General features: G+C 34.3%; 2 protein-coding genes across 5 annotated transcripts in view; one reads left to right on the top strand and one right to left on the bottom strand.

The window, feature by feature from the left end:
* Window positions 1-4806, bottom strand: part of LOC144964999 (uncharacterized) — a 28549-nt gene extending 23743 nt beyond the window's left edge. The window contains exons 1-3 of one of the 2 annotated variants that reach the window (XM_078899841.1): window positions 4422-4806; window positions 3312-3410; window positions 1323-1337 (exon numbers count right to left, since the gene is read on the bottom strand). In XM_078899841.1, the coding sequence (XP_078755967.1) occupies window positions 1323-1337; window positions 3312-3410; window positions 4422-4530 (223 nt within the window). In that variant the 5' untranslated portion in view covers window positions 4531-4806. The remainder of the gene's footprint in view (window positions 1-1322; window positions 1338-3311; window positions 3411-4421) is intronic. The other variant, XM_078899842.1, reaches the window with a different exon arrangement.
* Window positions 4807-7809: 3003 nt separating this feature from the next.
* LOC144965000 (ubiquitin-like modifier-activating enzyme 6) overlaps window positions 7810-15120 on the top strand; it is a 41162-nt gene continuing 33851 nt past the window's right edge. For 2 of the 3 annotated variants that reach the window (XR_013643963.1, XM_078899843.1), the window contains exons 1-6: window positions 7810-8010; window positions 10848-10898; window positions 11364-11458; window positions 12144-12172; window positions 13244-13338; window positions 14345-14456. Coding sequence is in view for 2 of the 3 variants with exons in the window: in XM_078899843.1 (XP_078755969.1) it covers window positions 10858-10898; window positions 11364-11458; window positions 12144-12172; window positions 13244-13338; window positions 14345-14456 (372 nt within the window). In the remaining variant the exon portion in view is untranslated. Of the gene's footprint in view, window positions 8064-10847; window positions 10899-11363; window positions 11459-12143; window positions 12173-13243; window positions 13339-14344; window positions 14457-15120 lie in introns of all 3 variants that reach the window. The other variant, XM_078899845.1, reaches the window with a different exon arrangement.

The following is a 15120-nucleotide window of genomic DNA, read 5'->3' on the forward strand; positions in this document are numbered from 1 at the left end:
AAATCACGGGTGTGATGTGATCTCCTGTGTTGTATTTTTTCCATAGGATGATCATAGTCATAGCACAGTGATTTTGGATGCGTTGGTGAAGTATATATATATAATACATATGGAACTGTGTTTTATATATATATTTACATATGTCATTCTCTGTCTTTCTCTAGCACTATTCCCTTCGATCATCCCAGATGTTACCAACTTTTCTATTCCGTCTCTTCTCCACACATGTCCCAGAAACCGTAACTGCCTCTTTCTGATGGTATATATCAATATTGTTCCTTCTCTCACCTTCATCAACACTTCCTCGTTCGTATACTTGTCTGTCCATGATAACCTCAACATACATCCATAAGTCAAATGTTTCTAACCTCCTCGTACATTCTTTGTCAAGCGTCCACGTTTCACAACTGTACAAAAGGGTACTTATACTTATAACAAAAGTTTCCACTATTTTTATTCTGGTCTTCAACTTTAGGTTGTTGTTTGACACAACTGGTCGCATTTTATGAAAAACATTTTTTGCTATGGCTATTCTTTGTTTTATATCCTCATGTCACTTGCATCATGGGTAATGATAAAGCCTATATATTTACATTTCTTTACTTGTTTGATGGACTCTCCTTTACTTGATAAGTGAAAAGTCGTTTTTTTGTCATTCTTTGAGACCACCATGCATTCTGTTTTCTTAACATTTACTTTCAGAGGCCCATCTCTTCACTTTTGCTCACCAGTATATATCTAAAATTTTCTGCACGTTTTCTGGAGAGCATGCCATCAGAGTACCAATGTCTGCGTATCTTATGTTATTCATATTCTATAAAAGCAAACAAAAGATAAACACTGATGTTTATAAACAATGTTAGTGACACAAATTCAAATGAGATTGTGGTGTACATGTTCCAGGCATTAATAGAACAGCTAGAGAAGTGTACAACAAGGAAAGCTATTTAAAAAATGTTTTTAAGCATACACAAAGGCAAGAAGAAAAAAAATCAGGTATAAATATAAAGAAGCAATCTCAATAATGATTTCTTTAGTGGTTAATCAACACTCTCTCTCTCTCTCTCTCTCTCTCTCTCTCTCTCTCTCTCTCTCTCTCTCTCTCTCTCTCTCTCTCTCTCTCTCTCTCTCTCTCTCTCTCTCTCTCTCTCTAAACCTGATTTTATTAAAGAATAATAAAATTTAAAAATCACATGCAAATTTTTTATAACAAATCAATCAGAAAAAAAACACAGCTCAAAAACATTCTAGCAAATTCTCTTAAAATCACAACATTTAAAACATGACATGACAGTAAAAAAAAAAATATAGAAATTTACTACCTGATCTGCTTAATTCTATTGGATGATGATGACAAGGGAAAAAATGGTTACGCGATGTTTTATGGACTTTTGAAAATTTATAAAAATGATTCCAGCAAAATATAAACCTACTATACCACTAACTTTTGAATTGGGGAAAACAACTTTTGAAATTTAATCATCTTTATCCTACATCTTAGACTATTGCATTGTTGAAATTTATTACGGGCTCAAACAACAAATGCTTTCAAAAGTCAACAAACCCTTCCACTACAATAAGAAAAAAAAACACTAAAAAAAAACGCACAAAATAAACATAAAAAATGATTAAAAATCTACTTTGACCAGATTCTGTTGTTTGTTGTTGCTAACTGCAAGATTATTTGACCTCTAATATGCACGATTGAATAATAAAAAAAAACAAAAACTAGCGATTTTTGTACTCTGGGTTATACCTGTATTTCTTTCATGTTTAAATGATAACATCTCTGACAATAATAATACTGAAAACAACAACAATAATAATAGTAATAATAATAATGATGATGACGATAATAATAATAAAAACATTAATAAAAACAACAACAACAATAATAATAATAATAATAATAATAATAATAATAATAATAATAATAATAATAATAATAATAATAATAATAATAATTAAAACTTTCATCTTGAAACTTAACTTAATATTTAATGAAACAGCTATTGAAATAATGAAGAAGAAAAAAATGAATAAAGGTATTGTACATGATTGTTTAGAGATGTACAGCCCTGCCCGTGTCTATAGCCTATTACTTTCAAATCAAGAAGCCTTTGTTATTATATAATTTGCAAGTTTGAATACTGTGAGCAAAAAACAATCTCATTTATCTCGTTCTTTTTGTTATTTTACATAGAAGATGATATATATATTGAATCTGTTTATAATATGATAATTTTTGTAAAGGTCAATGCTATGAAAATGTCAATCTTCAGGGAAAAATGATTTTTGGCGAGTGGTAAAGGTAAAACAAAACGTGAATTTAACATCTTAGATACAGAAGTCAACCGAATATCGCTTGAAATGATAAAACTTGAAAAGGACCTAGGCGTGCATGTTGATGATGAGCTGAAATTTAAGGAATACATACTTATTCAGGTAGAGAAGGCTAACAAGCTCCTAGGGCTTCTTAGAAGGGGATTCACAATGCTAGATAGCTATTCAATGAGCACCCTATACAAAGCAATTATTTGACCCGTCCTGGAGTATGGAAATGTAGTGTGGCACCCGCGACACAAGGGTTTGAAGAACAGCTAGAGTCAGTTCAGAGGAGAATGTCCAAACTCATTCCCGACCTCAAGAATCTAGACTATGTCCAACGATTGAAGTCACTGAAGCTACCATCACTGTACTATCGGAGAGCAAGGGGTGACATGATTGAATGCTTCAAATACATGTCTGGTATCTACAATGTACCAGGTGATCTACTGCCACGAGCTGATTCAACGACCACACGAGGACATAGCTTGAAGCTGAAGAAACCGTCAGTGAAAACCTCAGTGAGAGAAAACTTCTTCAGCATAAGAATTGTAAATGCCTGGAACTCTTTACCAGACGACATGGTCACAGCACCCTCTCTGAATGCCTTAAAAAAAAGACTGGATAAAGTATGCAGCCAATATAAATACGAACTCTCATCAGAATGGTTCAAATCCCCGCAACGCTCAGCATACAAAAACCAAAGCATAGACAATGAGGAAGACATAACAAGCACTGAAGATAACAATCGGCTGATAGGCGACTAGCCTGACCCCAGCTGTACTACTAAAGTAAAGTAAAGAAGTCAATCAACAGAGTTTTCTGCCATATTCTGGAAAAACCCATATTTTAAAATATGGGTTTTATCAGAGTACAGCAGTATTGATGATTATATATGTTATAATAATATCACTAATATATCAAATTACTTATGACACAACTATTGAGAAAAATACAAAAGTTTGTAAAGCATCAACCACACTTACCATTAATGCCCTCTTCACCAAGAGAAGCTCTGTTTGCAATATTTTCCAATTCTTCATTGATGTTAATTCCAGTCTCCTCACTATCCCAGCATTGGAATCCTGTCAAGGAAAATGTAAATAATATAAGTACCAGATACAATTTCATTGATTTCAAAACTTAAATTTGAGCTATTATACAGCGCAATATCCACTAAATGTGCTCAAAGCGCTTTACAAGGTCCAACAGCAACATGTAACACGTAGAACGAGACACGACGCCTGTTAGGCGATATTACAATTTTTTCAGACATAGACAACGCTGTTAACGGCCTCATTTTACACTTGAGTACGGTGAGAGAATGTGAGGAAAGAGACTTTTCCAAGTACTCAAGCGAGGCTTGACCCCAGGACCTACCGACCAAGAACGAGTGCCATACCACAAGACCACATAGCTGCACGACATGACTGAATATGGGAGCAATAATTATTTTATTTTATTCCTCCGCCCACCCAGCAGTGATGGGAAGCTACATTGGTTAAAACAGGTGAAATACTTTGCATCCAAAGGGTAGCATGCAATTGCTATTGTACATTAAATGCTACAGAAATCAGGATGGGGCTACAGCACTTACTTTGAGTGTACTCATCATGACTAAAAGTCTGGTTCTGGTAATGAATCAGAACCAAGATACAAGTATCTCGTTCCTTTATAATTGTAAGAGTTAAACAACATCCAAAATCAGCGAAGTACAACAGGGGTTTTTGTACTAAAACTAAATACACCTGTTCTCATTCCTTCAACAGTTTAATACAAATGAAAGACTTTCCTTTATTTCTTGTTATGTCAAGTCTAAGTCTAAGGGAGAATATTAATGGCTTCTTTGCTACTACTACTATAAATAAAGGCTAAACGCATGACAAAAGATCCACGGTGAAAATACAAAAGAAATGCTAGCACGGTGAGCTTTCGGAAGGCCCTCCTTCTTTCACATAGACATAATGAATAATAATCTGAATCAGAGTAAAAATACCAAACCTAACCGAGGTAGTCTATAAACTAAGGCAAGGGACACCAATTCCGGGCGAAGTTTTACGCTCGGGATTAGATAAGTGCATTTTATATATTATTACCTTTAGTTATCTGGTTCAGAATTTGTGTCTTGTGGTCCTCTGAGAATGGCTCTCCGATGACAAGAAGCAGTGATGCACTTGGTCCTGAACTTTTCTCTTCCGAGTCCATTTCTCCCCTCGCTTGACGACTGCTAGACTAGAACTAGAAGAGGAATCAACGAGAGACAGATGTTTTTTTCCTCACTTTTTCAGTTTTCTAGCTTTGATTTGTAGACGAGAATATCACAGACGTTCTCTCATAGGACCTTTTATCCTATGTTAATAAGTCGCATAAATAATTATTTATAAAATACAAAGAAAAGTGTAATGCCGGTGAACACAAAAGTCCTTTGGCTGTGAGTTGTTGAGATAAGTAATAAGTAAGGGCAGGACCGGGGACAAACAATTTCCGGGACGGGAAAGATTTGTTCTTCAACTGAACGGTCGCGCAGGATGTTTTCTCGAAGCCGACAGTCGATCCCTAGTACACGCAACGTCATTTAATTTACTCGTACAATCCCAAGCTTATTATAGAAAGAACGAAATTTGACGTCTCTATGCTTAATGATATTGTTTTTAGCTGGCCATTTTTTATGAGAAGTTTTTATTAAATTGTATCAATCAGACTATAAACGTTTAAGGATACACATAGTTGTGTGTGTGTTATATCCGACTGGCGGGATGTTGTGAGTTTTAAAATTAAACGCATAGCATCAATACAGATGGAACGTACAGGGGGCTGGTTGCAACTAGTAAAGGGGGGTAGGTTATTTTGGCGCTCGCTGGGAGTAGAAATCAAGGATTTTTTTTTATTTTTATTGCCAAAGCATGATTTGCATTTGTCACATTTCACCATGGAGGAAACAAACTCGTGAGTCTATGCATTGCACAGATACCAAAGATTACCACATAGAAATGGATGGAACTGTATTCAATGAATGGATATAAATAGAACGCAAACTCCTTCCTTCACTTTGTAGATCATCATGCTTAGTGATTAACTTGACCTTTTTATATAGCACAATATCCACTAAACGTGCTCAAAGCGCTTTACAAGAGGTCCCCGACCAACAGCAACACGTAGAACGAGTCATGCACCTGTTAGACTATAATATTGCGATTTATTCCGACAGAGACAACGCTGTTAATGGTCAGGTACTCATTTTATAGATGAGTACGGTGAGAGACTGCTTTCCAAGGACTTAACTATGCGCTGAGCGAGGCTCGAACCCAGCAGGAACTTCCGATCCGAAAGCGAGTGCCATACCACTAGACCACATAGCCGCACATAGTGATGGATAACGCATCATTTCGCAACACTTATTGACCAAGAAGACAAAACTCCGAATTCTTCGAACACAAAAACAGAGATAAAGGCATGGGTTTATGAGAAAAACGTCCCGTTAACAACCCTTGTCTTAAACCGGAGCTTTTGTCCACTGACTGGTTTACTGGCTTCAGCACTAGCAAGATAAATCAACAGTTTGGGCATACCAGTCTTCGATTATTACTTACTTGAGCTTTTATATAGCTTGATATCCACTTAATGTGCCCAAAGCGCTTTATTAATTAGAGGTCCCTGACCAATAGCAACATGTAACATGTAGAACGGCATGACGCCTTTTAGGCGATATTACCATTTTTGTTTTCAACAGATACAACGCTGTAAACGGCAAGGTACTCATTTTACACCTACTCAGTTTTACAAGAGGTCCCCGACCAACAGCAACACGTAGAACGGGACATGACACCTGTTAGACTATAATATTGCAATTTATTCCGACAAAGACAACGCTGTTAATGGTCAGGTACTCATTTTACATATGAGTACGGTGAGAGAATGTGAGTAAAGAGCCTTTTCCAAGGACTCAACTATGCGCCGAGCGAGGACTATCACCTTTTTCATTCTTACCTGAATCCAATTGAACTAGTTTGGGCTGAGGTAAAAGATGGGAAACAATAAACAAGGCCATTACATTTTCCGACATCAAGAAAATAAAACGCGATGCTTTGCAAGAAGTTGGTATGCTGTTCTTTGTAAATGTGAGGATCGTGTATTGCGACTGCAAAATGAAGGACTTGATTGGATTCGGCCAAGCACTGCAGTTTGTTTAGACTCATCGGATTTGGATCCACAGCATGGCATAAAAAATCAATCTCAAACACTTTTCACGTTGCCTTATCGAATTGGTGCTGTGCGCTTAGCCAAAAAATTCACAACATTCACCAACCGGATATAACGTACCAACCTACAAAATTATGTGTAACCTTGAACGTTTATATTCTGATTGATAGAATTTAGTGAGAACTACTCATAAAAATGGCCGGCTAAAAACAATAACAAAGAGCAGAGTGACGTCAACTTCTTTCCTTCTATTGGTTTTGGGAAGTGAATACCCCCCCCCCCCCACACACACACTAAACGTTTAGAATATAAATCATCTCGGTTATAAATGCATCAAATTGACATTTTGAAAATCTGCTTGAACCGTTTTTCGTTGCAAATATTCAATCATTCATCCCATGATCTAATTAATGATCACGGATACACGGGATGCAGCTCTCACCACTTTCCGCCATTCTTCTCTATTGTTGGCCTTCTCCAAGAGTTCTTCCGTCTTCATTCCTGGCCATTCCATCCAAACTTTCCTTTGTCTTCCTCTTCTTCCCCATCACCGTTCTGCACAACCCTTCATGCCTAGAAAGTAGACATGGTCACTTCCCGTCGATTCTGTAGCCTTATTAAACTTTAAAATAAATAAATAAATAAATAAAACAACAACAAACAACCCCCCCCCAAAAAAAAAAAAAAAACAAAAAAAAAAAACAACAACAACAACAAAACAAACAACAACAGCAATCAAACAAACAAAACAACAACAAACAAACAAAACAAAAAAACACAAACACAACAAAAAAAAAAAAAAAAAAAAAAAAGAAACAAATACCCCGAGCATTTATATGGCGCGATATCCACTAAACGTGCTTATGATGATATTTTCAGTGACGGGATATTAGCGTACAATTATTGAATTAGGAGAGAAGCAAAAGAGGGACAGAATTTATAAGGACATAATTTCATGAGAAACACCCAGCCATTCGTTGTGATTGCAGCAGTGAGGCTGCTTGCCTGAGGCGTTTGGGCTACACATTCAATTCTAATGCAAATTATTTCTTAATTTATTTAAACCAAAAAAATATGTTTTACTAGAATATAATTGTATATAAAACAAAAAACATTGCCATTTGCTTGCAACTTTTATTGAGTCCGATAATTAGCTATATTCAAAGGCTTGATTATCATAAAAATATTTTTCTTTCTGTAGTAAACCAAACTGGTAATTCTATTAAATGTTTTCACGAGAAGAGTGGGGAGGAAGTGAAGGAAAATAGGAGATTGGACGACTGAGAAGAATTCTTCTGGATTTGGAGATAAAGTTTATAGACAGCTGATTGGATATTTTTCTCTTCACAACAACTCTCAACTCTAGGCTAGGCTACCTACTCCTTTCACTCACTTCATTCTGTATTGAGGAAACGGTGACGAGAGAGCTTTTGTTTATTGATTGATATTCAGTTTTTTGTTTTGTAGATGTTGATTACAACATAGGTACGTGTTACACATCTACAAAGGAATCAAATTAGGATTTTGCCTTCTAATAGGTACTTTGGTAAAAAATTCAAATTGGATTGAGCTCAATGAAACCTATATCATTTTAAAGTGCTTTTCAACAGGATTCTAATGATACCAAAATTGTGAAAATCAGATAAGCAGAAGAAAAGTTATGTTAGTTTAAAGGCTGAAAAATGGTCTTCTATTTGCCTTTGTTATTTACTGACGGACTTTGTGACCTGAAAAGTGTTGCATTTCCGGTAGTAACCACCATTTGGATTTCAAAACTGGTCTAAAATGGCCGCTAAGATTTGAGTAAGGATTTTGCTGGAACGAATTTCATGGATGCGGTATACAACTTTGCCCTGAATTTAATTTTATATAAAAGTTAAGATGTTAAATAAACGAGCCAGCATGAAATTTTGATTTACCAAGTTCTAATCTTTTAATCATCCAAAGCTAAATTATACCCTATTTAATCTATAATAAAAAGTTATACTAAATTGTCATTGATTTTAAAATAAACTACACCAAACGATAGAGTAATTTCTCCTGAAGAAAATAAGATATCAATCATTAAAATCCATCCATAAACAAAAAATCTATGGAACTTTTTCTGAGACCCATCACTCAAAAGTCCAAAAAATCGGGTCACAGCCACTAGCCCATTTATCGGCTCCCTGCTGGAGGGCCAAATGGACGTTTACCAAAGTACCTACTTCTAACTTCATCAAAGAGTGTAGTGTAGTGTAGTAGTAGTAGATAGTGTAATTGTAATCTTGGCTTGGTCTTTTTCTTACGACTCGACTCTACACATTTCATTTGCATTTCTCACATTTTCATATTCACATACCATTTCCAGATACATTTTAAACACATTTCCAAGCAAGTCATGGAAAAGAGCCAAACGATCTGATTGTACTTGTACTGGATTTAATTTATAAACATAATCAATAAAAATAAAATGGTGATTTTTTAAACGGTTCACTTCACATTTGATTATCTATCTATTAATAACTATTTATAGAACACATTATGACATTATTATTAGGTCTTACTATTACACACTATGACACAAGTTTCATAATTATAATCGGTTAGACATAAGAAACTATATAATTTGCTTTATATTTTTATATTTCATCCATAATCTCACTGAAACTATAATTCCCCTCTCTGTGATTTATATTTATACTATTTAAAGAAGTGTAGGGCCTATGCCTATATGATGAGCCAAAACTTAAATAAGATATGAACATGTTACATGCGTTTGTTTTTGTTTGTTGTTTTCTTTTTTTTTTTTGGGGGGGGGGGGGGGGGGGGTCTTTTTTTTTCCCTTGGCAGTTAGGCCTACATTTCATAAAATGGCAAAATCAAGAAGTTCAAATAAATTGAAAAGATTTTATACAAGCACAAGGCAGATGTATTCTATTTTAATTGGAAGGAAATTCCTGGCTTTTAAAAATTCGGGATGAATTCTGTAAACTCCTTGGGGTAGCATCTCTTTCAATTAGTATTTTCACTGTGGATCTTTTGTCAGGCATTTATTTATTCAATTTCTCAATATATAGTAATATTTTAAAAACTCTAGAACAAATCTTGATTGATTAGTGAAAGTAAAACATTTCCTAACATGACCTTTGTTTTGGTTCTCCCTGCTGCCACTTTGTCGTTGAAGTATTGAAAGGTTGTGCAAGCAGTCCTAGTCCTAGGGTGTTTTTTTTTTTTTTCTATTAGGGTTACCTCGAGGTCGGAGGATATTTTTTCTATTAGGGTTAGTTATAGTCTTAGTAAAGGTCCTAGGGTGTTTGTTTTTCCTATTAGGGTTAGCCAAAGGTAGTTATAGGTTTTATTTTTTCTTAGGGTTGGTTAAAGAGGAATTCTTGGGTTGTTTCCCTTAGCTCAATGAGCTTACGGAAGGTCTCCTAAACATTCTATAAAACCATTTTGGGTTTATTACTATTACTATTGCATAAAATTTGGACTGACAATTCATTTAACTTTATTCCTCCCCCCCCCCCCCCCTCTCTCTCTCTCTCTCTCTCTCTCTCTCTCTCTCTCTCTCTCTCTCTCTCCCTCTCCCTCTCCCTCTCTCTCTCTCTCTCTCTCTCTCTCTCTCTCTCTCTCTCTCTCTCTCTCTCTCTCCCTCTCTCTCATATGTGGGTTGTCCAATTTAACTACGGAATTTCTTACCATAATTTGAAATTATACAGACCTTAAAGTAAAGATATGAAAACAATTGATAACAAATATCCTGTAATATATGGGAAAAAGTCTTGATGACTTGATGGGAAAATGAAAGCAATTATTAGTAAAAATATTGATATTGTTTATATCCGATTCTACCAAAAAAAAAAAAAAAACAAATAAAAATTATAATAATTGAAACAATAAAATGACCACAAAAAAGTTGAAATGTATGTAGCCTATTGAAAAATATGAAAAACCTCAAGGACTTAATTAAAATTAACATAAAACTAAATTGAATTGATGTATATTGATATAAATATCGATATAGTCGGGAAAGTCATGATGAGAAGAAATGAAAACATGGCATTGCGGATTGCGAGGGGAACTTTTAAACTTAATAAGTGTCTGCAAATAGATATGAAGCCCTGAAGTTTGGCATATTTTATATATAATAAAGTTTAGATGTTATTCTCACTGCACTCTTGTGTAAAATAAGTACCTGGCCATTAACAGCATCATTTCTGTCAGAAAAACTGTAATATCGCCTGGCAGGCATCATGTCTCGACCTACAAGTAAAGCTCTTTTGAGTTTAGAGAGGCATTAAATAAACCATTTGATTTCTTTTTTTTTTTTAAATCCCCAGTCGTTAAAAGATGGCTGCTGAGGCAATGGAGATTGACGATTCTCTTTACAGGTAAGTGTTTTATATATAGAGTACTGTGGAATGGGATGACACTAAGCCCCCAAACATGACCCCCAGAGTGAAAGATATAAAACAAATATGGTAAAATGTTCATCATCTGATAAATTTCACTGTTCCCCACACTTTAGGAAAAGAACATCGGACAGGTTATTTATAAGATGTATCACATTTAAAAAGTTCCAATTTTTGGCTCGTCCTTTCTGTATATAAAAATCTTGGAAAAAGAACCTTTATTTACATCTGAAGATTTTTATGCAATGTGTTTATGTTTTCATTGGTTTTTTTTTTTTTTGTTGGCTGAAGAAGAGTTTTTGAGTCTGAAACGTTCCATGTTTGGAATTTTGTTCTTTTTATAAAAACTGTTATAATCATTGCTGTTTTTTTTTACTTTTTACAGTTCACAACTTTTAGCAGCTAAGTATCACTTTGACTTTTAAATACTGTGTGTTTTTTCAGTCGTCAAAGATATGTTTTGGGAGACAGTGCCATGCATCGGATGGCGGCATCATCGGTTCTTGTTTACGGAATTGGTGGTCTTGGTGTTGAAATAGGTATCTGTGTCGTTCATTTAATGATGCTCATATTATATTTAAGAACGAAAGTGAGGTTTATTTCATAACTATTAAAACCTGTTTTTGTTATCCATGGGAGATAGCTGTGTTTTTTTAAAAATGATCATTTTTTTTGAGATTATCACAAACATTTCTGTTGTTATGATAATTCATTCTCTGATTTATGATAATTATTTTTTCCGCCTCTTTGGTTTCTTGAAATAAGAGTTTCTTTTTAGAGTGTTAATGTAGTGATAAATCATATTGCACAGAAAAAATATTGACATCAACCAAATATTCATGATAACCATACAGTGGAATCCTGATAAAGCCAACAGAAGGATTGGTTGACTTGAAGCAAAGTTGACATTATCCATTATCCGTGTGGCTATAATATAGTCATGACTTGAGTCACCTGTCAAAATCTGAAATTTGAACTAGTAATTCAGATTTAATTATCATTAACCAAATTATGATTTTGAAAAAATGATAATTAAATCTGAATTACTGATTCAAATTTCAGATTTTGACAGCAGGTGACTCGAATCATGACATTATAGCCACATGGATAATGTCAATCTTGCTTCAACTTCAACCTTGAAATTAAGATGATTTATAAAATGAAACGTCATTTTTGAGTGATTTTTAAATACATTGAACAGAATATTTATTTTCTCTCCGATAGCAAAAAATGTTGTGCTGGCTGGAATAAAGGCAAGTATAAGTATATTTTATGATTTAAGCAGATAATTTAAATTGTCATCTTATGAATGATTATCAAGTATATCCTGATATCATATCCTATGCTTGGTTGGAGCATAATAAAATGTAGTACAGATTGCCAAGTCTCCTGATTTTGTCTGTTGTCTCCCGATATCTTGTCATTTCTCCCGACCTCCTGACAAACATTAATCCTCCCAATCAGTCCTGGATCAGTCTGCAGAGCTGCCAACCCTCCTGGAATTATCGGCCATCTCTAGCCGGTCATTTATATCTCCTTAAAATTTATAGATTTACATTTTGTTGGAAAATTCCCAGTTTCGCTGTTTGATGATTTATATTGAAATACAACTCTGTCATAAATGTTTAGCTTTTAATTTGGTTGGTTATAAAGGAAACCTTTTTTCACTAAAACCTTTTATTCTGCGTTTAGGATGCATACAAACACGCATGTAACCTTTTTCTATTTGTGACTTAAATTGTTTTAGAAAAATAAAAAAGTTAAATCAAAATTGTTAGTTGAGAGGCTTTTATTGGGAAAATTAAATTCTTATGATAGACATTGCTTGTTATTTCCCCTTACAAATCAGTGAAATGTAAATTTTGATCCTTTAAAAAAAAAACTAACAAATACCTGGTCTGATCTTGTTTTTTTTTGTTTGTTTGTTTTTTTTTCCAAACTAAGCATTTGTAGCAGTGTAGGTTCAAAAGAAACACCAATTTTAGGTGTGTTGCCAATGTGTGTAGTTGGGAATTTCCCAGTATTTAGCAATTCTCTTTACCACGACAACTAAAAGAGGTCTGAGAACTGCTCACCAATTAAAAAAAATAATTAAAAAAAAAAAAAAATTTTTAATGAGTCCGTTGGACAAATGATATGGTGATTTATAATTTCGGAACCATGACTTATATTAGATTTCAAAATGTTGATGTTCAATGTATCTTCATCATGTGAAATTTTATCCATTTAGCAGTGAATTAGTAACGAGACTTTTTTAAAAATGTTGTCCGGTACAAATATAGAAATAATTAATTTGTATGCAATGATTCTGTCTCTCTTCATAGACGTTGACCATTCAGGATTCCAAAGGGGCCAGTCTATCTGATTTAGGATCACAATTTTTCCTGAGAGAGGACGACGTAAAGGCCTCTAAAAACAGGTATGGCATTTTCCTTCTTGTGGTCGATAAAGGTTAGATTTAAGCCAATAAATGCTGCAATGTTTATATTTACATTAAACCTCTCCATACCAACTACAGGAAGATCGTCACATTCGTTATGAGTCAACCAACATTTTTATCATTCAGATTTCTTTTGTAAATCTTGAAATTTAAAGAAATTATTTTGCTTTAGATATGAAAACTTAATGCCATGTTGTACAACTTGTTTTGTTGAACAAAATTATGTATAGCAGCTAGTTATTTCTTTGGAGTTAGGAGTTAAAAAAAATAAATTAATATTGGATGGGTTGGTGTGACATTTTGGCAAATATCCTAAGATAGAAATAGGTAGGTAAGGAGAGAGTTAAGCTCAACAGGAGTTTCTCAACAGTTAATCAAACATCTATGAGAAGATAATTTATGTTCTTGGTATTAGTAGAGTTCGTAAGTTGAAAGAAGAAGAAGTATTAGTAGAGTGGATGTTATAGACATCTACATGGCAAATCCAAATTGAATGTTTTGAATATACGTATGCATATGTGTAAATCTTTTCAATATATGCATGATAAACTTTTAAATGATTGTTGGAAATTGAATTAATTTGACATACTTTTGGTGTCAGGTCGTTCCGCCTACCCTCACGCCTTTCCATCCTCTGAGTCTCTCTCTCTCTCTCTCTCTCTCTCTCTCTCTCTCTCTCTCTCTCTCTCTCTCTCTCTCTCTCTCTCTCTCCTCTCTCTCTCTCTTTTTAACTAGCAATATTCTATATCGTTTTCTCTATCCGCACGTCTTTCTGTCTTGCATTTTTCTGTGTCAGTCTGTCTGATCTTGCACTTCGCTTATCAATATTAAAGATTTTAGCTCAATGATTTAAACAGGGAGTAAAATGGTTTCAACTATGCAATCTATGTAGGTAAATGTTCTATGTAAGATTACATATTGGTAGTTTTAATGATAGTTTGTTGAGGTGGAATTGATATTTGTAATCCTTTCTGTTTATTTGAAGGGCTGAAGCAAGTTGTCCATTTTTAGCAGAGCTGAATCCTTACGTCACCATAACAACACGTCAACAACCTATAACAATGGACTCGGATCTTTCATACTTGGGAAACTATCAAGTCAGTTAATCTGCCAGTTTGTTTGCCTTTCTTTTGCATTTTAACATTTATTTTGGTCTTCAATTATCGTTAAAGTGCTGTTGATGATGATGATGATGATGAAGGTGATTACTGGGTGGAGTTTTTGACCTCCCACTGTCGGCAGAGAGGCACTTACGGTGTCTTCTGTCTCCCTATATCCGTTTTCCAACGTACTTTATGTCTTTGCCTTGGAATGAGATTACTTAGTTTTGTCCTGACCCTGGCCGGAGGGAGTCCTTGGCTTTATAGTTTTGGGAGATGATATTTTTTTCCTTGTAAATCATCTCTCTGTTATGTATTGTATTTTTATTTGAACATATGATTTGTAAACATAATTTAAGTGTGTGTGGACTTGTGCTTCTGCACAATGGTAGTATTGCTCTTGGAATCTACATCTTTTCCCTATTTGTGCCATTTCCCTTTGTTTTACTTATCTTGTGCGCTTTTAATTGTAAATCTATATCTTTTTTTTTACTGTCCCATCTTCTTCCTTTTTACTGGTGCTGAAATGACCTAAATGTGGTGCATGTGCCGTAAAACCCTTAAAAAAAAAATAAAAAATGTGGTGATGATTATAATAATAATAATAATAATAATAATAATAATAATAATAATAATAATAATAATAATAATAATAATAATA

The sequence above is a fragment of the Berghia stephanieae genome, chromosome 2 (assembly GCF_034508935.2).
Source record: "Berghia stephanieae isolate SIO BIC M18660-M18661 chromosome 2, UCSD_Bste_1.3, whole genome shotgun sequence".
NCBI lineage: Eukaryota > Metazoa > Mollusca > Gastropoda > Nudibranchia > Aeolidiidae > Berghia > Berghia stephanieae.